Raw genomic sequence first — 21,209 nt, 5'->3', positions numbered from 1 at the left:
GTGACCCCATTTCGCGGTGTATGCGCGCGGTGTCAGCGCCACCCGCGGGGAAGAGCCTTGGAGGGGTCTAGTTCCGTCTGGCTTAGAGAGCCTAGGAGCCGGGTGGGGCTGGGAGGGTGTGGGGTGGTGTTTGTAGGTTATTGGCTCAAGGTGAACACACGCGTCCTCACTCCTGTCATAGGGATCAGTTCAGCTTGCAGTCCTCCCGGTCCACCGGGAACGTCTACCTGCTCGAAAGCATCGGGTGAAATTCTCGGCGCTGTCTTATTGTTGGGGTGACGGTGGTTCATATCCTTGTTCTTGCGGCCCTCTCTCTCTTCTCTCTCTCTCGCGCTCTCTCTCTTCTCTCTCTCGCGCTCTCTCTCTTCTCTCTCTCTCTCTCTCTCTCTCTCTCTCTCTCTCTCTCTCTCTCTCTCTCTCTCTCTCTCTCTCTCTCTCTCTCTCTCTCTCTCTCTCTCTCTCTCTCTCTCTCTCTCTCTTCTCTCTCTCTCGCGCTCTCTCTCTTCTCTCTCTCCTCTCGCTCTCTCTCTTCTCTCTCTCCTCTCGCTCTCTCTCTTCTCTCTCTCCTCTCGCTCTCTCTCTTCTCTCTCTCCTCTCGCTCTCTCTCTTCTCTCTCTCCTCTCGCGCTCTCTCTTCTCTCTCCTCTCGCTCTCTCTCTTCTCTCTCTCCTCTCGCTCTCTCTCTTCTCTCTCTCCTCTCGCTCTCTCTCTTCTCTCTCTCCTCTCGCTCTCTCTCTTCTCTCTCTCCTCTCGCTCTCTCTCTTCTCTCTCTCCTCTCGCTCTCTCTCTTCTCTCTCTCCTCTCGCTCTCTCTCGCTCTCTCTCTTCTCTCTCTCTCCTCTCTCTCTCTCTCTCTCTCTTCTCTCTCTCTCTCTCTTCTCTCTCTCTCTCTCTCTCTCTCTCTCTCTCTCTCTCTCTCTCTCTCTCTCTCTCTCTCTCTCTCTCTCTCTCTCTCTCTCTCTCTCTCTCTCTCTCGGTCTCTCATAAACTGTGAGTGGTAGTGGGGCCTCATGCCAACCCTGTGAGTGGTAGTGGGGCCTCATACCCACCCTGTGAGTGGTAGTGGACCCTCATACCCACCCTGTGAGTGGTAGTGGGGCCTCATACCCACCCTGTGAGTGGTAGTGGGGCCTCATACCCACCCTGTGAGTGGTAGTGGGGCCTCATACCCACCCTGTGAGTGGTAGTGGGGCCTCATACCCACCCTGTGAGTGGTAGTGGGGCCTCATACCCACCCTGTGTATGGCTATGTACATTTGCCATGTACCACATACAAATACCCAACTATCCAGGTGGTTGGGCATAATTCCTTTTCTCCTCTCGAGTCCAATGATCGTTGTGGCTCCGTGTTTTCTGCTGATCAAGACGTCGGCTGACTTGCAGGGTTTATTCCTCGAATTTATGAGAAAACGGCAAGTATAGCGATCTAATTATATTACTTTAGGTAACTTTGCGGCACATAGGAGATAAAAGAGAAGGTCAGAGACTTGCAGGCGGTGCACTGTCTGCAATAGACAAAACTGGAGTAGAATTTTGGGCAAGATGGCATCCCGGATCAGATCTTGCACGTTAATGATTGAATTGTTCTCTTAAACTCTTGGGAATTGTGCATTCAATTACAGAGTGACGTGAGTTCCATGTGAATCATTTCGGTGACAGTGTTGACATGTGTATTGGTCCCTCAGAGGGACCTGGAGCCGAGTGCAAGGAGCAGCATAAGACGGTAGAGTGGAGGCCAGTTGCTCACTCGGAACAAACTCCTTCTCTCGCCGTCTTAACTACTGCACTTCCGGCTGGCGGCACCAGAACGGCCTGGTGTAGGGAAGCATCATTGTGGGGGGGGGGGGGGGGCTCTGTGGCTGCTGGAGCACCAGTCTTAAGGCAGCATCTTTGATCACCTTGTTACGGTGGAGGGGTCATTTCATTTCTTTATTATGTACCATACCCATCCCGTGGGCGGTGAGGGAAAGGGTTTCAGAGGCACATAATGGGTTAGTTCGTTTAGCTATGCAAGTGACAGTCTTGCAATATATATATATATATGCAGAATAACCACATATGAAAAATAGAAAATGCTTAACGCGTTTTCGGCTAATTCGCCTTCATCAGAGCAAAGTAGAATGATTCTAGAATCATTCTACTTTGCTCTGATGAAGGCGAATTAACCGAAAACGCGTTAAGCATTTTCTATTTTTCATATGTGGTTATTCTGCATACTTGGATCAGTGTTTTTGTGATCATTGTTGCATATATATATATATATATATATATATATATATATATATATATATATATATATATATATATATATATATATATATATATATATAATATTACACACACACAAATGTTCAGAAATACATATCAATAATATGGTTTATATCACAACAAGTGATTCAACAATTTCATTAATTTTCAGGGTAAAGCGCCAAGCCGTTACGACTTTATAGCACTTGGAAAGGGCCTGGATAAGGGTTTGGGATGGAACGTGGGGGAGGAATGGCGCCTAACCACTTGTGGATAGTCGGGGGATTGAACGCCGACTTGCAAAGAACCGTCGCTCTACCGTCCAGCCCAAGTGGTTGGGCGTTACCAATAAAGAATTAATTTCGGTTATTCAATCACCTGACATGATATATTGAGATCCTTCCTCATGTTCAGTAACTTTATTGTACTGAGGCAGGTCTGACGGCCTCACACTCCTCTCACCCTTGTACCTCTCTCACCCTGTACCTCCCTCACCCTGTACCTCCCTCACCCTGTACCTCCCTCACCCTGTACCTCCCTCACCCTATACCTCTCTCACCCTGTACCTCCCTCACCCTGTACCTCCCTCACCCTATACCTCTCTCACCCTGTACCTCCCTCACCCTAGCAGCACTTACAACCAGGACGCCGCCGCTCGCGCGGGAAACCGGAGAAATCGGCTGACAAATGGCGGGAAACTTGGAGATAAGTGAAACCTATGAGAATATATACTGAGTAGTGTGTAGCGGGTGTGTACCACGAGATTATGTAGCTGGTGTGTACCACGAGGGTGTGTAGCGGGTGTGTACCACGAGGGTGTGTAGCAGGTGTGTACCACCAAAGGTGTTCTGGCCGTCAAACCCGGAACTTGTCGCGTCGGCTGCACGCTACACGATATCTTCATAATACATGTGTATAATCTTCCCTCCTCCTCCTCTCCCGTCCCCCTCTCCTTCCCCCTCTCTCTCCTCCTCTCCCTTCCCCCCTCTCCTGCCTTCCCTCCCCAGCTTTGCGCCTGTCCACCCAGACGTCAGCAGTAGAGTGTTCCAGCACATAGCCCAAGTCATGGACCTACAGGTGGTGTGTCGTCTGGCTTGCCCAGGTGCTGCTGTCTGGCTATGGCTTGCTTCCCGCCACTCTCTATCTAGACCAAGTCAACTCTCTGTTCACCCGGACGCCACCTTTGTGTGCCCTGAAGCCCAGTTTCATCCAGGTTAGTGCTGGACGTGTGTGTGTGTGTACTCACCTAGTTGAGCTTACATAGCCTTCCCGGTTTGGTGCCTTCTATTGATAATTACTTGCGGGGATGGAGCTCTGGCTCTTTGGTCCCGTCTCTCAACTGTCAATCAACTGGTGTACAGGTTCCTGAGCCTACTGGGCTCTTGTCAAGTCTACATTTGAAGCTGTGTATGGAGTCAGCCTCCACCACATCACTGCTTGGTGCATTCCATTGTTAACTACTCTGACACTGAAAAATTTGTTTCTAATGTCTCTGTGGCTCATTTGGGTACTCAGTTTCCACCTGTGTGTGTGTTTAACTAAGTCGTCTGGCAGGGTCGAGCTTGGCTTCTGGCCCCGCCTTCTGAACGGTCTTAAATCAACATATTGACCCATTTCTCACTCTTTTGTCATATTTACATTTAACATTTTGAATCGAATTAACTTCTTTCGTTTTAATTTGTCATCTTGTTGTAGAACTTAAACAAATTGTCTAACCCGTCCTCCTAATACAGCGTCGCATGTTGACGTATACTCTTCCTGAGGCCAAAACCTGTCGTACTAGAAGATGGCAGCGGCTCGCGAAATTGACGTAATGTTCCTTTTTCTGTTTTGGGTCCTCTGGTAGGTAAGGATAAGGGCACTTTAGTACGCCAGATTCGTGACGTTGGGACGCCTTAGGAGGCCGGGTTGTACTGTGTACACTCGTATATGTCTCGTATATGTAACGATATATATATATATATATATATATATATATATATATATATATATATATATATATATATATATATATATATATGAAACGTATATGTCACACGTTACAACTTCAGTTCCAAATAATGTCCAGTTGTGAGTCTGAACAATCTTGATTACGGGAGTAATGCTAATTGAGTTACCTTGACGTATTAGCGCAGGTGACCAGACCACACACTAGAAGGTGAAGGGACGACGACGACGTTTCTGTCCGTCCTGGACCATTCTCAAGTCTGAGTGTGTTAGCGCAGCTATTTGGTCTGGTGGCTGGCAGAAGAGAACACCTTAGTGAACACAGTGGTTGTGGCTGCTCCTGTACCCATCAGCACACTATGAGCAGTGACGACGGCCTATATAAGGTTTAACCTGTAAGATTTCTACAATTTGCACCCGCAAGATAACGTCAATTTCAGGGGTTAACAAATGTTAATCTTCTTGTCTGAAAAGCTGTTCACTTGAGACAGTTTAAGCAAGTCCCAGCTGTATATGGAGTACAAGTGACAGGATGAACAACCCAGCGGGTTTTCTTCCTATTGGGGAGTGTTGTACATGCTGCTATGGCGGTGTGTCCACTCACAGGATGAGTGGCGCTGCCCAGTAAAGGTGGAGTGGACCCTGCCCGGGGTGCACTCCAGTTGTAAACACGCCAGTCAGTCAGCTGGGGAAACCCAACCACTCACTCCCTCACGTGTATGTGGTTGTTGTGGGGGGAATATAAGCGAGTGAAGAGCTTGGTCTGCACTCTCCTCCAATTACAGCCCCGCTCCTGTGCCAAGTAAGTCCACTACGGGCTCACCATAGCCCGTGCTACTTGGAACAACTTGGTGTGCAACACTCGGACATGATGCCGTGATATGTCTTACGCCAGCACTTAATAACAGGTTCTTGCTCAAAGGCCTCGAGAACACTGAAGGCGTCTCACAAGGCCGATAGCTTCTTCCTCAGTGTCGTTACCTGAAGCTGCATCTGTATGGGGGGGGGGGAAGGGGGAGGGGAACTATGAGGAGAAAGCGCCAAGCCGTTTCGACTACTTAGCTCTGGGAAGGGGGTCAGGATAAGGATTTGGGGGATGGGACGGCATGGGTTCGAATCCTGGCCGGGTCAAATATATATGAGTTCTTGGTGATCTATGACTTGCGCATTCATGCAGTCTTTCTCTCTTTCACACACACACACACACACACACACACACACACCAGGGTACTCCCCCCATCATTGCGTTAGCCAATATCTCCAGATGATGCACCACAGGGCTGCCGTCCCCACCTGTTTCCTCACACTTCTCCCCAATATTTGTCCTTCACTAAACTCAAAAAATAGTTCAGATTAGTTGCAGTATCACTTTGAGGTATTTGTCGTGTTATTTACACGAGTCTGATTCTAAAACCCATAAAGCGGACACGCTGATGACTCGTTCAGGCATTTTGTAGTCACCATGAAAGAAATTGGTTGACATTGGCTTTATAAACTGTAAGGTTGTTGATTGACGCAACTTTGCTTCGTGGATGATCGTTGCCACGTGGACTGTTGCGTCCCCGGCTATTACTGGTCGGGTTAATAGTAGTTATCTTGGGTATTATATTTATGGGTGATCACTATATGATCACAAGAATGAAGCAACTAACTAGTTTGTCACTTGTATAAAAATTGGAGTCCAGTTCCTGAACCCATTATGTGAGGGGTAAGTTTACCGCCCGCAGGATGGGTGTATAACAAGCCCAACTGGTGGTTGTGGAGGGTTGTGAGCGGGTTGTATTGGTGAATATGGTGGATAGTGTTGTTACGCAGAGTAGTTGTGGTTGTGGCCTGGGTAATAAATTTGTGTGTATTCACCTAGTCGTATTCACCTAGTTGTACTTGCGGGGGTTGAGCTTTGCTCTTTCGGCCCGCCTCTCAACTGTCAATAACTACTTGTCTAACTACTTTTTTTTTCCTCCCCCCCCCCTCCCCCCCCCCACACACACACGCACACACACACACACACACACACACACACACACACACACACACACACACACACACACACACACACACACACACCAGGGTGCAGCCCGTGACAGCTGCTTCCTGGTGTGTGTGTGTGTGGTGTGGAGGAAAAAAAATGTGTGTGTATGTGTGTGTTTTTCCCCCAAAGAGATCGTTTATAGAGCAGCGTCACTCATCCTGTGAGTGAACATATCACCGTAGCAGCACACGGTGGGTTGTACAACATGTCAAATGTACATAAACTCATCCGATAGACTTGCTTACTTTAACTGTGTCAAGTGAAGTGTGTCGTCAAACCTGTGGGTGAATATTTCACAACCCTCAAACTTTGGTTATCTTGCCAAACTAATTTTGGTTATCTTGCCAGTTACAAACTATCTACATTTAACAAATTAATTTTCTAGATCAATGTAGGATTTATTATACAACACATTTCAGCACTGGAGAAATGCCCGACACACCACTGGAACATTATCTAACACAGTGCACAGTTACAGCCACAACAGACCACTGGAACATTATCTAACACAGTGCACAGTTACAAACCCATTAAGATTTCATTTTAGATTCAACAGAGCAGAAGAAGTTGTTAAACTTATGAGGCATAATCTTACTAAAGCGACCATACGAGTAATAAATACTCACACTCCGCCTAAGTAAAACAGAAACAAGTAACATTTAATGGGCCAGCCAGAGGCTTAGGGCCCCTGAAACAAAATCTAAAATCTAAGACCTAAAAAATGTGTCTTAGGTGGACACAGTTTATTATTATTAACATCTTTATTGACAAAAATTAATTACAATTTTGCCCAATCAGAGTAATTCAATTAGGTATTATTAAAGTGAGTATAATGCTGGTATTCACTGTCACACAGTGGGGGGGGGGGCACTGGCTCAAATAGTGGTCAAGGCGGTGTCCATCTCTCGTACCACCATGTATACGTATGTATATGTACGTGTATGCATGAGTATGTGTACATGTATATATAACATTAATAATTTTGTAACTAGCGTCAAAAAGATTGCTATTTGCTTAGCTAAACGAACTAGAGGGTTCAGTTCCTGAACCGATTATGTGCCTCTGTAATCCTTTACACCACCGCCCACGGGATGGGTATGGGGTGCATAATAAGGAAAGAAATTGAATTGAATTCTCGTACCACAGATTCTGGAGCTCCGCTGTTCACCTGTTGTTTCCGTTCCGAATCTCCACTGGGTACTTGTATAAAGATGAATGTTCTCTACTCTATCAGCCACCTCCGTTTCATCGACAATCATTGAGGTTGCCAGCTGTGACTGCCAGCTGTGACTGCCTTGTACAGGATTCCTAACTTGCTTTCCCATCCTCCTTTCATCAGTTACCTTGTCAAGGTGCTGATAATACCTCTCATTTGTGGAGAAAAGTTTCCCGAATGAAGTATTCAATACGGTCTCCTTCAGTGCCAGTCACAGCCAACACATCTCATTTCTACAGACTCCAACGTGGGAAGGAATCCGTAGGAACGTGATCAGCTTAACCTGTTCATTTGTTATTTGCACAGCTCTTGCCGCACCAGTACATTCTTAGTCCAAAAAATTGCCAAAGCATTGAATCTACGACATTCTTAGGCCAAAAAATTTCCAAAACATTGAATCTACGACATTTTTACGTCCCCAAAATGGCTAAAACATTGAATCTACGACATTCTTAGTCCCCAAAATTGCCAAAACATTGAATCTACAAGAGTAGCCCCGTGTTGTGGGTGAAGACCAGAGTATTGATGCTGGAGAGTTGTGCTGGGGGGATTGTGAGAGGGGGAGAGTTGGGACTGAAGACAGGAGAGGGTCTTGATGAGGAGAGCTATTGACGGTGGGAGGTGGGGGGAAGGGGTGCACTGAAAGTAGGCGGGGGTTGGCGGGGGTGAGGAAGCAGAGGCTGGGTGGCAGGCCGGGTGGCCACCGTTGGCAGTAGAGCCCGAGACACGGCGGGCGGTGGACGGGTAGTGTGTGTGTGACGCTGCAGCACACCTGCCTTGCTCTCACACACATGCACACACACATACTCTCTCTCTCTCCACACACTAACCCGCTCAAGCTTCCCCCCTCCCCACATATATATACAACTCACACACGCGCGCGTCCTCACCACGTACACACGCACTCGACTACAGCTCCATATCACCTCAAGGAATTATCGTCCAGCAACCATTGGTGGAAAAGTTTATTGGATCCCGGAAAACGGAGTGATTAACGTTTCTCGATATTAAGTTGAAGTGAAGCAAGTTTGGTGTTCTGTGAATGAATTGACATAAAATAAGTTATTTATGTGTGTATATATATTAATGTTCATTTAATGAACTAGTAAACGGATAAAAGTGATCGCTACAGAGAAGATATATCCTACTGTACCCCTGGAAACACAAGGAAATTAAACCCGTGACAGACACACTATACTGCTGCTTATAGTTGGTAGTTTTGATAGAGTTGGAGTGTGACAGTGTGCCCGGGAGGTGTATATGGTGTGCGAGGATAACAACACTGTGAGCAGTGTGGTGGTGGGAGGTGTGTACCCGGATCTGGCGGGTGTGGGCAGTGTATCGCGGTGGTGGGCACCCCTGCACGCTCCGCCATGCTCCCTCCTCCTGCCTCACCATAACACCATGACCATTGTATCACCGTATTCCTCGGTAAGTCTGCATGATCTTCTGCTTTACCTGTATTGTAGTTTGTATCTGGGTTGGGATGGGTGGGTGGTAGGCTGAGTGGTTGGCAGTGGGTGGCTGCGAACGCGGTCTTGCCGGATGTGGTCATTAGGAGCTTGTTATGGGGGTGGTGTGGCAATCGTGAGTGATGGTACGGGATGGCCCTGAGAACGTGCTCACGGACGGTCTTGGTGCGTGTGTGTGTGTGTGTGTGTGTGTGTGTGTGTGTGTGTGTGTGTGTGTGTGTGTGTGTGTGTGTGTGTGTGCGTGCGTGTGTGTGTGTGTGTGTGTGTGTGTGAGGCTTGGTTGGTAGTGAGGGTGCCCTGACCTGTTTCAGGCAAGCATAACACAGTTACATTAACCTGCTGGGCCCCACTGCTGATACACGCTAATGGTTTAACACGAGTGCTGACAAGTCTTCAACTCTTGCGCAGTCATATCAAGTGTGTGGGTGTGTGTGTTTGTGCAGTGTTCTCTTGCTGCCCCTCAGCACGAGACATAACTCAAAATCGGCAAAAATAATGCAATTTGAGAGACTGGTGCCTCAGGGTCCAGGATACACTGGAGTGTGGCACAGTGTAGCAGTTAGTTGTTTCACAGAATTGTATTTATTTAGCTCCATTCTTAGAAGCAGACATACCCTTATGTGTTGTATATCTTCACTCAGACTAATTATAGTGTGTGTGTGTGTTAAAATATTTAACAACAGAGGATAACAATAAAAAATAAAAAAGGAAAAGGAAACAAAAATGACTGCCGCGTTCTTGTTAATTTAATTAACACATTTTCAGAAATACTTTTGAAGACGTGTTGAGTAACACGGGAGCCCTCATGTCATTTCTTGTTTCACTTTTCCTTCGTGATCAAATATTTTCACATTATTCATCACGTGTGATGAATGATGCTGTTACTGAATGATACTGTTCGTGATATTGTAATAGTTTACACAAAGAAGCATTATGTGGGCTCCTGTAAGATAGTGGAGGAACAGTCTTGCAGGTTATCTTACATTGAACATACCTACTGCTATTGATCGTCCCAATTACTTTTGTTCATTTTTGTACATATATGCCAATCAAAACATATTTACAATAATAAATTCGGGTGTGAACGTGATGGCAGTGAATGTTGGTGTTTGGTACGTATTCGTAGATATGCCATATTATCATAGCGTGTGTGTGTTAGTCATATCCGTCTGGTTGGGGAGTGGCGACCCCCGGCTGATGGAATTACAGGCGACCAGGGGTGTGTTCCCGACCTTCTTCATTGTCAGTATAACCCCCTTTCGTTATCAGTATACTCCCCCTTCTTCGTTGTCACGATAACCCACCACACTGACGTGAAACAAGTTTGCTCTTGGGTTTTATTTTTTGTCATACCTCGTTATATTCCTATCCTACACTAAACGAAAGGTTGCACAAATTGTGTTTATATAACGCTGAAACTCCCCCATCACAATGTAGTATTTGTTATAAATGGGGGGCATGTCCGTAGCCTAATACTGACAAGTTGGGTGCATTATGAGGCTATTCTCTAGAACACGTGGGAATATAGTAATTAGAAAGTTCCAGGTACCTCATGCCGGGAGGTCTGGAGGGTGTAATGACTGGACACCTGACTCTGGTAACGTTAGCCCAACCTGATACTGACAATTGCTGTCTCACTGGTGGACAAGTTCTGATTCAGGTGTGTGTGTGTGTGTGTGTATGTGTGTGTATGTGTGTGTATGTGTGTGTGTGTGTGTGTGTGTGTGTGTGTGTGTGTGTGTGTGTGTGTGCGCGCGCGCGCGCGTGTAATTAAACTAGTACTTTCAGATCTTTGAACTAAATTGAACTTGATTGAACTAAACACACTAAAGATAATGTTTGCGAGACCTTTGTTTTTTTTTTATAGAGGACGCAAGTGCTTCAAGTGTGGCTTCTTTTAGAAGAGCAAGATTGTCAGTGCCTTATTTGGTGATGGGTGTGTGTGATACTTTGATAGTGGAGTCCAGATAAATTGAAAAATTAGTGATAGACAGATGACCTTTTAAAGGTGTGTTCAGTCAGCCTGTCCTCAGACCAAATCCATTACCACGAGAAACCACAATTATCCATCTGGATAGTTATCTACATATTTGTGATGGTCTGAAAGCATATTATGGTTCTAGTAATAGTCTACATGTAAACTGGTAAATGAACCTTTGTCGTAAACAGATATTATTCTCAAGTTATAACTTTAATGTAATAGAAATAGTTGGTTTAAAATATAAAAAGTATATTCTGAAAATGTTTTCTTTGAAGAAAGTGGTTTTCTGTAAATTCGCGGGCACACTGAAATAGTTTTGAATTCCATATTTCATGTTATCATCAGTAATACATCGTATTAACATAACCAAATGCTATGAAACCTAACCCAACCTAAAATACCCTTAACCTAACCATGGACACAGTAGATAATTGCACAAATTATGTAGTCGTACCCAATTCATTCCCTTGAGGGGATACACTAATCTAACTTGGGATACTTTGTTAGGAATTTGGGTTATGTCATCTCTGATCAATTACTTAGATATTTCTTGAATATTAGTGATATAATTATTTCGAAATCCTTGAATTTGTTAATCTTTCAATCAAGTGTGGACTGGCGTTGTCCATGTGGCGTCGAGCAACGGGCCGCTCCAAGCAACAGCCTAGTGGACTAAACTCTCAGCAGTCAAGCCTGGCCTTAGGCCGGGCTTGGGGAGTACAAGAACTCCCAGAACCCCATCAACCAGGTGTCGACACCAGGAGCCTCATCTTCGCTCACGTGGGACGTCAAGCCCTCAACACGCCCACTCCCGCCAGGAAAGCCTCATGCCACGCAGACGTGTACAATGGTACCCACCCAGTTCCTTAAAGGGATCATTACTTCTCAGAGCTCTGATATTCACCCCAGATGAGAAATGGTTTACCGACCGGCTGGGGTGAGGGAAGCTCTACCTTGTGAGTAGAGCTTCCCTCACGCCTTCTCTACCTAAGAGAAGGGTACGGAAGAATGAAAGTTAAGAGAAACCTTCTACTTGTCGCTTCGGGCATCCGAGATTGATAGTGTCTCGGATTATTTAACAACTATTATTTGTCGGGTGTGGTTGTTAAATTTTTGTTAACGAGCTTCGTGTGGGCGGGCGAGTTATTTTGGTACATGTGGGTGAGGCAGGTGGTGTGGGTGAGGTAGGTGATGTGGGTGAGGTAGGTGGTGTGGGTGAGGCAGGTGGTGTGGGTGAGGTAGGTGGTCAGTAGGTGATCACATTGGCCAACTAATCCCAGACTTCTACTGACATGTGAGGACCGCGTCTCAACACTCAGGAATAACAAATTTGTCCAATAATTAGTATTACAATGTAAGAATGGGCCTCATTATCGGAGAATAATTATATACACTTTTACCAGGCAAAAACTAACGCTCTAAAAATAGATTTCAGTTTAAAGTATGTTAAATGTGGATTATGTGTAATGATACAAGGCGAAATGTCCCAGGGTGGGCGCAGTTCCCCTGCCAGCTGGCTCCGTGCGCCAACATGTACGCGGAGCCGGATATATGCTTAAAAAAAACAAGTTTTTTTTGTTATATCCTGCCTCTTTTTTATTGGTCGTTGCCACAAATTGGTTCACCTTCTATTTGCCTTGGTAATGTTTTGCTCCAGGGTACGGAACCTGGGTCCTGTTACAGTTACCAAGGTTGCGTTGATGGCGGGACGGGGGCGTTACCTTGCCATGATATCGGGGCTCAACGTCCCCGCGGCCCGGTCCTCGACCAGGCCTCCTGGTTGCTCGACTGGTCAACCAGGCTGTTGGACACGGCTGTTCGCAGCCTGACGTGTGAATCACAGCACAGTCTGGTTGATAAGGAATCCGTTAAGAGACGGGAGGACTGAACAGAATGGTGACTACCATTCATCCAGAGTCAAGCCTGGCCTCGGGCCGGGCTTGGGGAGTAGAAGAACTCCCAGAACCCCATCAACCAGGTACCTGTCTCTCAATGGTCGGAGTTGTCAAGATTGATGACCCCTGGATTGTACCAGGATGGAGGTACCCTCTCTCACAGGTCTCTAGCTTAACACGAGCCGTAGAAATGGCAAATCTTGTTCGTGTTCCACAAGTTACTGGAACAGGAGTTACAAAATGACAAGATCAAAATAAATGGGTTTGCTCGGATACTATTGGGCAGCTTCACTCGTCTGAGAGAGAGAGAGAGAGAGAACATACCGACATAGCAGCATGTACAAACACCCTTGTAATAGGAAGAACACCTGTTGGTCTGTTCTTCATGTCACAACTGGAAGTCTCGACTGTAAACAAGGAGATTAGACCATTTTACAACTTTCAACATCGTTATCTTGCGGGTGCAAAGTAGAGGAGGGGGGGGGGGGGGGGCTCTGAGTAACATTATTACAAAAGTTTTTAATGTTTGCTCTGCTTGTTGTGTAGGGGTTCGAGCCTCTGTAATGGATTAATTTATAAACTTGGTTTAGTGTTATAGAAAATGGTTTGTTTGTTTTGTACCTTTCTAGGACATGCTGACCACAGGACATGCTGACCTCAGGACATGCTGACCTCTTTGGTGTATCACCAAGGAAACCGTAGCTGAAATGGGTGTGTGTATTTGTCGGGGGTAAACGGCCAGAGTGAGGTGGTGTTTGGAAGCGAGTCTTGTACACTGGAACACTCTTGGTCACACTGGCGCTGTTAAACCAGCTCTCGCTAGCATATTTTGATATTTCATACTTGTAACTTAAGGTGGGTGAAGGGAAGTGATCCACACCTGCCTGAACTACTGGTTCTTCCCCCATACCTGCCTGAACCAGTGGTTCCACCCCCACACAGCTGCCTGAACCAGTGGTTCCACTCCACACAGCTGCCTGAACCAGTGGTTCCACTCCACACAGCTGCCTGAACCAGTGGTTCCACCCCACACAGCTGCCTGAACCAGTGGTTCCACCCCACACAGCTGCCTGAACCAGTGGTTCCACCCCACACAGCTGCCTGAACCAGTGGTTCCACCCCACACAGCTGCCTGAACCAGTAGTTCCACCCCTACACCTGCCTGAACCACTGGTTCCACCTCACACAGCTGCCTGAACCAGTGGTTCCACCTCACACCTTATTATTATTAGGTGATTAGGCGAGTACACCTGCCTGAACCACTGGTTCTACCCCACACAGCTGCCTGAACCAGTGGTTCCACCCCTACACCTGCCTGAACCACTGGTTCCACCCCAAACACCTGCCTGGATGTCCTCCCTCCCCCCTTCTAAAAAAAAAAAACACCCACCTCTGCTCAGCCCATTCCGGCCATGCGAGCTACGGACTAATAGTGCTACGGACGGCGAGGAAAGTGTCGCCTGGGGTCATTTTCCGTAAAGTGTTGGGTTTCTTGACGTCAGAATTCTGTGGACCGGGTTCGTGACGTCAGTGGGCCGGATGAAAGAAATTGGCAAATATGACTCTTAGAGGACCTCTGGCGTGCGGCGATCATGCCTGCACACACACACACAGGCTGTGGCCGGCTGGCTGCACGATGACAATCGCTGCACCATTTCCCAACAGGAGCACCAAGGAGTCCGGCTCAACGCCCTACATGGAGGAGACTATAGCGTCACGAGGGTTGAACTCGCGGTAAAAAACACAACAATACCGGTACGGGCGGAGGTCTGGCCGCGCGCCACCGCGTGACGTCATACACGCTTCCCTCCTGTTATTTTTTTCCCAGATGCGTGTGTGCGCGCGTGTGCGTGTGCGTGTGTGTGTGTGTGTGTGTGTGTGTGTGTGTGTGTGTGTGTGTGCGTGTGTGTGTGTGTGTGTGTGTGTGTGTGTGTGTGTGTGTGTGCGTGTGTGTAAGCATGATCTTATAAATGTTACATGTATGCACTATACATAGGCGTAGACTAAGCTTGACACTAAGGGTACATAAGTATGTAGCTTTGTGGGGGGAGAGAACCAGAATAATAATTGTTCTTCTAAAGGTGATTTGGGACGTTTCCGGTGGGCGTGGTGTGGTCTGGGAGGTCTGTGGTGGGCGTGGTGTGGTCTGGGAGGTCTGTGGTGGGCGTGGTGTGGTCTGGGAGGTCTGTGGTGGGCGTGGTGTGGTCTGGGAGGTCTGTGGTGGGCGTGGTGTGATCTGGGAGGTCTGTGGTGTGATCTGGGAGGTCTGTGGTGGGCGTGGTGTGATCTGAGAGGTCTGGTGGTGGGCGTGGTGTGGTCTGGGAGGTCTGTGGTGGGCGTGGTGTGATCTGAGAGGTCTGGTGGTGGGCGTGGTGTGGTCTGGGAGGTCTGTGGTGGGCGTGGTGTGATCTGAGAGGTCTGGTGGTGGGCGTGGTGTGGTCTGGGAGGTCTGGTGGTGGGCGTGGTGTGATCTGGGAGGTCTGTGGTGGGCGTGGTGTGATCTGAGAGGTCTGGTGGTGGGCGTGGTGTGGTCTGGGAGGTCTGTGGTGGGCGTGGTGTGATCTGAGAGGTCTGGTGGTGGGCGTGGTGTGGTCTGGGAGGTCTGTGGTGGGCGTGGTGTGATCTGAGAGGTCTGGTGGTGGGCGTGGTGTGGTCTGGGAGGTCTGGTGGTGGGCGTGGTGTGATCTGGGAGGTCTGTGGTGGGCGTGGTGTGATATACTTTGCTCGTGGGGTAGGAGTGCCTTGATATTTCTAAAAAAGAATTGGGTCCCAAGAGCTGCCAGTTTCCTGTTTCAGCGCCTCAGTGTGGCGATCCAGAGGGGAAATGCCTGTTGTGTCCTCACTTCCTATCCGGAAGCAGAAGAGCTCCAAGAGATACACAACTTTTAAGCATTCATTGTATTCACCATTGTGTAACTTGTAACCTTTAAATATCAATAAAGCAAAACAACACAATAAATTTATTTCTACCTATCTTTTTCTCCTCATCTTTCCCCCCTTGTCCTCCCTCCCCCCTTGTCCTCCCTCCCCCCTGTTCTATCTTCACTCCATAATATATACTATCATCACTGTAACCATCTTCCCTACCCACAATTTTCATTACTGTAACCAAAATTAATTCATGTTTTTTTATTAACTCATGAAAATGCAAAAGTAAACACATTCCCAATTTAATTTCAAACCTCATGAAAATCGCACAAGGGGAGGAAGTCACAAGTTATGTCTTAAAGCATTTAACTTAGGCTTACCTTAAGTAACCTTTGTCCAGCCCATACCCCTCGCCAAATTTGGGCGAGGTTAGCCCCAACTTGAGTCAGATAGACATTCTCTATTATAGTATAGATGTGTGTGTGTCTGGTGATTAGGCTACCATGGTGCAGTTGTGTGTGTGTCTGGTGATTAGGGTACCATGGTGCAGTTGTGTGTGTAGATAGACGCTTGTTGCCTGAAGCTGGTGATGCTGTAAAGTAGTCAAGTGAGACGAGGTAACTACGGCCGTCGTGTCCGTCTGCCTGACTATACAGTCGGAGGAATCACTTATAAATGTAAAGGTTTACGTGTAGGAGGGAGGATAAAGGGGTGACGAGAGGTTCTAAAGAGTGGAGCGGGCATCACGGAGACCAGCTGATGGTGGCTTGTGAAGCTGGGCAGGTGGGCAGACACGCCGGGCAGCTGCTGTGGCCCCAACACCTGACCCCTCTCACTTGGCTCACCACTTAACTCCCCAGTTTGTTGAATGGTGAATGTTGGGTCCAGTGGAGCAACACTTGTTCTGACCCGTCTTGAGTGCCACTTGCCCTGCTTACACTTTTTGTACATGCGGTGTTTCTTATCAATTATTGTGTAGCTAGGATAAATAAGTTACAGAAAACGGAGGTAGCGTTGACAATGATTGTGGCGGCATCGTGAAAGTGAACGTGGTAGTGACGTCCGAGTGACGTAGTGGTGACGCAAGCACTTTCACTCCCTTCTACGGTAGACAGTAAGCTCCCCTCCACGTTCCTAAGCGCCAGTGCCTCTCGTGTTTACCTTTATATGTGAGCGTGTGTTTGTGTATGTGAGCGTGGAGGTCTTTCTGTGCCTCCGTGACGTCAACAGCATCGACATTGTCCCGGAAATTAGTGATAATCGAGGCCGATGGTGGTCGGGAGGGCGGGTGTCGACTAGCTGGAAGTCCGTCCTGCCAGGCTGGTCGTCAGGAAAGCGAGCCTTCTGAAGTGTGTTCATCTCGGGCGGTCGTTCCCATCTGGAGCGTCACTAGAGGGCGGCACCATCCCGGGTACGTTCGTCGAGGTCCCACTTGAGGCTAAGCTCCTGCTGGTCTAGTTATGGGATCACTGGTTTATATATGTGGTGGACGGGTGTGTGTGTTGTCTCGCTTCACCTGATCCCACAGCCTCTATAAGTGTGAGCTAAATATACCTGGAAGCTGTTGATGGTCTTGTGTTTATAGTACTAAGGCTATACTCGTTGTATTAAGTATCCGCACCCTTTTCATACGATAATTTGTGATATTTTAGCATGCAGGGTACAGTTATAGCCTGTCATTTGCAGAGCTTTTATATTGACTCAACTTTTGAAGAATGTCAGCAGTGGAAGACCTATCTAAATGTATGATAAGTAAATTATATATATATATTTTAGAGTTGTAGGAATTAATAAGAGTTGTTGTGTTTCAGGATGTGGTGCCCGTGGTGGTGGGTGAGCGCGGGGTAGTGGGCGGGTGCCTGCTGACCGCTATGTCCGGGGTGGACGCACCACCAGTGGCCGCCCCTTCACCGCCGCCCTCGCCACCCCACACCGCCCACCCGCCCACCGACAAGCATCACCATGACTCCAGCATTGGTAGCGAAGACGTGTCGGGGGTGGTGGGCCGCGGCCGACGGAAGCTGGAGAACGAGGACAGCAGCTATGACAGTGACTTCGAGCCCTGCGAGCGCCCTGACGATGACGAGCACGAGGATGTGTGCCGAACCGTCTCCGACACGCTGTGTGCCGAGTACGCAGAGTACGTCACCATGCATAGTCCGCCCACCACCTCCACCTCCACTGCGACCACCAGTACTACTACCATCGTCCCTACCACTCACATCCTCGCTACCAGTCTTACAGCAGCCTCCTCCACTACAGCCGCAGTCATTACAGTCACGTCAACTACAGCCGCAGTCACGACAACCGCAGTCACCACACCCACAGCAACTACAGCCCCAGTCACCACAGCAACTACAGTTTCTGTCACGACAACCACAGCAGTTACAACTTCGACAAGCACGCCATCTTCAGGTTGTGAAGGCAAGACAATCCAGGACGCCGTGAGAGCAGCGTCTCCCGCGGTGCGGGTATCTTCGGCACCGTCAGTGTCCGTGACGCCGCCTGCCCCCGCCACAACCATAATGACGATAGCACAACCTCTCCCCTCGCCCAGTACCGCTGCCAAGGCTGGGACGGTGACGACGGTGACCACCACCAGCAGCGTGCACGAGCCTCTAGCACCAGTGTGCAGTACGTCGGAGGAGCAGACGTCGTCAACGACGACGGGAGGCGTGTCGTGTGTGGTGCTGCGTCCCAGCTACGCCTCCCAGGTAGAGTTCGGCGTCAAACTGGGATATTCGGAGGCGCTGGTGCAGATGGCCCTCGTGAAATTGGGAGGAACGCCAGATAAAGACGAGCTTCTAGCGGAGCTCATCCGTTTAGTTTCCAGCGTGCCCCGAGCCGACGGAGAAGGGGACTCTGCTGACGACGTGACGGACACAAAGGATGACGTGGAGCATCATCATCACCACCTGCAGCAACAGCATCAGCAGCCATCTCTCAAACCCATTATTATCGACGGCAGCAACGTGGCCATGAGGTAAGAGACCCTCTGTGATCTGTTATAATCTCTTCCAACCCTCCTTTTCGCCAGTGAAAAGTCCAGGTTTTTGTAGTAATAATTTTGGAGTGTGCCAGAGAAAAAGCAGCAACCAAATATAACTTCTAGGCTTAGCTTATTACATATACTGAATTAGGCTTAGTATTACTTATTTAGGCCTAGGGCAGGCTTGGCTAGGGTTAATTGTGGTTTACAAGAGTTTACATTTTGTACAGTACATGCCATATAGTATATACGACATGTATATGCCAAAAAAATGTAAACAAATCAACGTGAGGTATGGCACTAGCCATAAATTCTATCAATTATGCAGGCTGGGTTGGAATTGTCCTGTGCAGTCTTGCCTGCTGTGCGTCATGTACAAGTCTTGCCTGTTGTGTCATGAGCAAGTCAGGTTATTTATCATGTAATCGAATCTAAAACATAGCCGCCCAGGCTTACTCTAATGAACTACCATGAGTTGTGCACAGGTCAGATCATTAGTGTATTAAGCTATGCACAGGCTACATCTGCCCTGTCGTGCACAGCTCAGTAATCCGTGTAGGGCTATAATTTGCAGGCGAGTTCTGACAAGCATCACTAGTAGTCTCAGGGACTTTGGTGTAGATATCTACGGTAAAAGCTAGTGGCATTTTTTAATAATTTCTAAGTAAATTGTTTTAGTTTCCTAATGAATTAATGGAGAAAGTAGGCTATATGTATTATACAAATTGACCAGACATTTCATTGCGTTGAAACGGCATGAATGGGCCTGTAACTTGAGCAAGCAGCATGGACTACAGTATTGGGTAACACTCGCATGGAAAGCCTTGAAGGAAAGGTGGCTGTTGTTACGTGGCGGGTGCTAGTAGCTAGGGTATGTGTTCACCTAAGTGTGCTTGCCCGGATCAGCATGAAGCTCGTCTTAGCTAAACAGCTGCTGGGTTGTCTTAATACAGTAAATCCCAAACCTCTCGTTTCCCCTCATATCAACTTTTGGAATAACTTTTCGAATTAGATTCTACTAAATCTTCCTCTAGTCCGTTACATTTGCTCACTAGGCTATCATTACGGTTAACAAAAAAGTTTTAACATTACGTGGCTCGTTTGTGTCTCAGATTTACACACGTAGTTCTCAAGTTCTACCCTGTTATACACAGGACATTTTCCTCTTTATCGCTCTTGTAAGAGTTCTTGAAATTCTTGTATACCGTTCTCGCGTCTCTTCAATTCCTCTCTCAAAGTGATAGACTAAGGGGAACCTCACCTCATCTTCTTAGTCCAATCCTCATAGTTCTTGTGCGGGGGGGGGGGTCCTGCTTTCCCATTTGTGTCTGCAGGGAATGGGCTTCAGCTCACAGGCTCCGCCTCGGCTGTCGGTCATCTGGTTCAGCGACTTGTGAATGGAGGGAATACTTCTTTATGTTAATCTCGCACCTCTGAGTTACCAATTTCCACCGAAGGAAAATTGGGATCAAGGCCTCTCGCCATTAAGACCACTCCAGAAGCTATGCAAAGTCCTGCAGATTTTCCATCCATTCTGTTCTTATTATCCTTATAAAACTTTGCATCATATGCAGACATCGATATGTAAGAGTCGTTTTTTCCCCCTCGTGTAGGTCGTTTACATAAATTAGAAACTACATGTTCTATTGCTGATCCTTTTGAAATTTCACACACGTTACTTTTTTTTTAAATTCCACACACATTGCAATTCGTCCCTTCCTGTCATCTAGGTGTTCCCTCATTGTTTAGCGCTCTTCCAGTAACATCAGAATGTTTATTTTTAATTTTGCAAACTAGTTTTGTGAGGAGGATAGTGGCAAAGATCTTTTGGCACTGAAATAACCCAGCGATAACCTCATGACAAAAATAATTCATGAGAAAGACCAGAGATTATCCACGAGGCTAAATGGCTAAACAAAATGAGCGAAGGAAGGCGTGAACCACAGTGTTCGATATTTTTTAAGGACAAGCCCAAAACAAACTATTTCGACATTCAGGAAATAGAGCAGGAGGCAGGGATGGGAGGAGACAGGTGAGTCAGGTTTCCACGCACAGCAGAACGAGAGGACCCAGAAAGGGAGGGGTGCGGGGGGGGGGTCAGAAACAAATGAATCGGAGGAATGCAAGGACGTTTTCCTTTATTATGATTGGTAAAGATTAGAAAGTACTGGAGGAGGAAGTTGTAGATGAAACTTTTAGGAAATTATAAATACAAAGAGTGATTATGGAGTTCACAAATTCCCCCACAGTACATAAAAATCACTCCAGCAAGGTCCTACGACATTCACAACCCGGAATCCTGAGCAACCTTCCAGACGACCCCGAAGAATGGGGTCCTTACAGACCAAATTTACACCAAATGAAAATACTAATGAATTAATAATATATATAGGCAAAAACACATAATAAAAGGAACAAAAGTGAGCAAGTAGTACAGAAAGGCTGATGTGAGTGGGAACCCCCTTAGGAGGAAGCCTATCACCGGTACCCTGAACCAATGGCAGCACTCCATCACCGGTACCCTGAACCAATGGCAGCACTCCATCACCGGTACCCTGAACCAA

General features: G+C 47.4%; 1 protein-coding gene across 4 annotated transcripts in view; it reads left to right on the top strand.

Moving 5' to 3' along the window:
- The window catches only part of LOC123759354 (probable ribonuclease ZC3H12C), a 177,284-nt gene that overhangs the window by 136,716 nt on the left and 19,359 nt on the right, over positions 1 to 21,209 (top strand). For 2 of the 4 annotated variants that reach the window (XM_045744292.2, XM_069335128.1), the window contains exon 2: positions 17,468 to 18,639. In XM_045744292.2, coding sequence (XP_045600248.2) covers positions 17,528 to 18,639 — 1,112 coding nt within the window. In that variant the 5' untranslated portion in view covers positions 17,468 to 17,527. Of the gene's footprint in view, positions 1 to 8,143; positions 8,872 to 17,043; positions 17,068 to 17,467; positions 18,640 to 21,209 lie in introns of those variants that run through there. The other 2 variants (XM_045744291.2, XM_045744293.2) reach the window with 2 other exon arrangements.

This window comes from Procambarus clarkii, chromosome 32 (assembly GCF_040958095.1).
Source record: "Procambarus clarkii isolate CNS0578487 chromosome 32, FALCON_Pclarkii_2.0, whole genome shotgun sequence".
Lineage (NCBI taxonomy): Eukaryota > Metazoa > Arthropoda > Malacostraca > Decapoda > Cambaridae > Procambarus > Procambarus clarkii.
The sequence above is the reverse complement of the archived record's forward strand: the minus strand, read 5'-3'. Positions and strand labels throughout refer to the sequence as shown.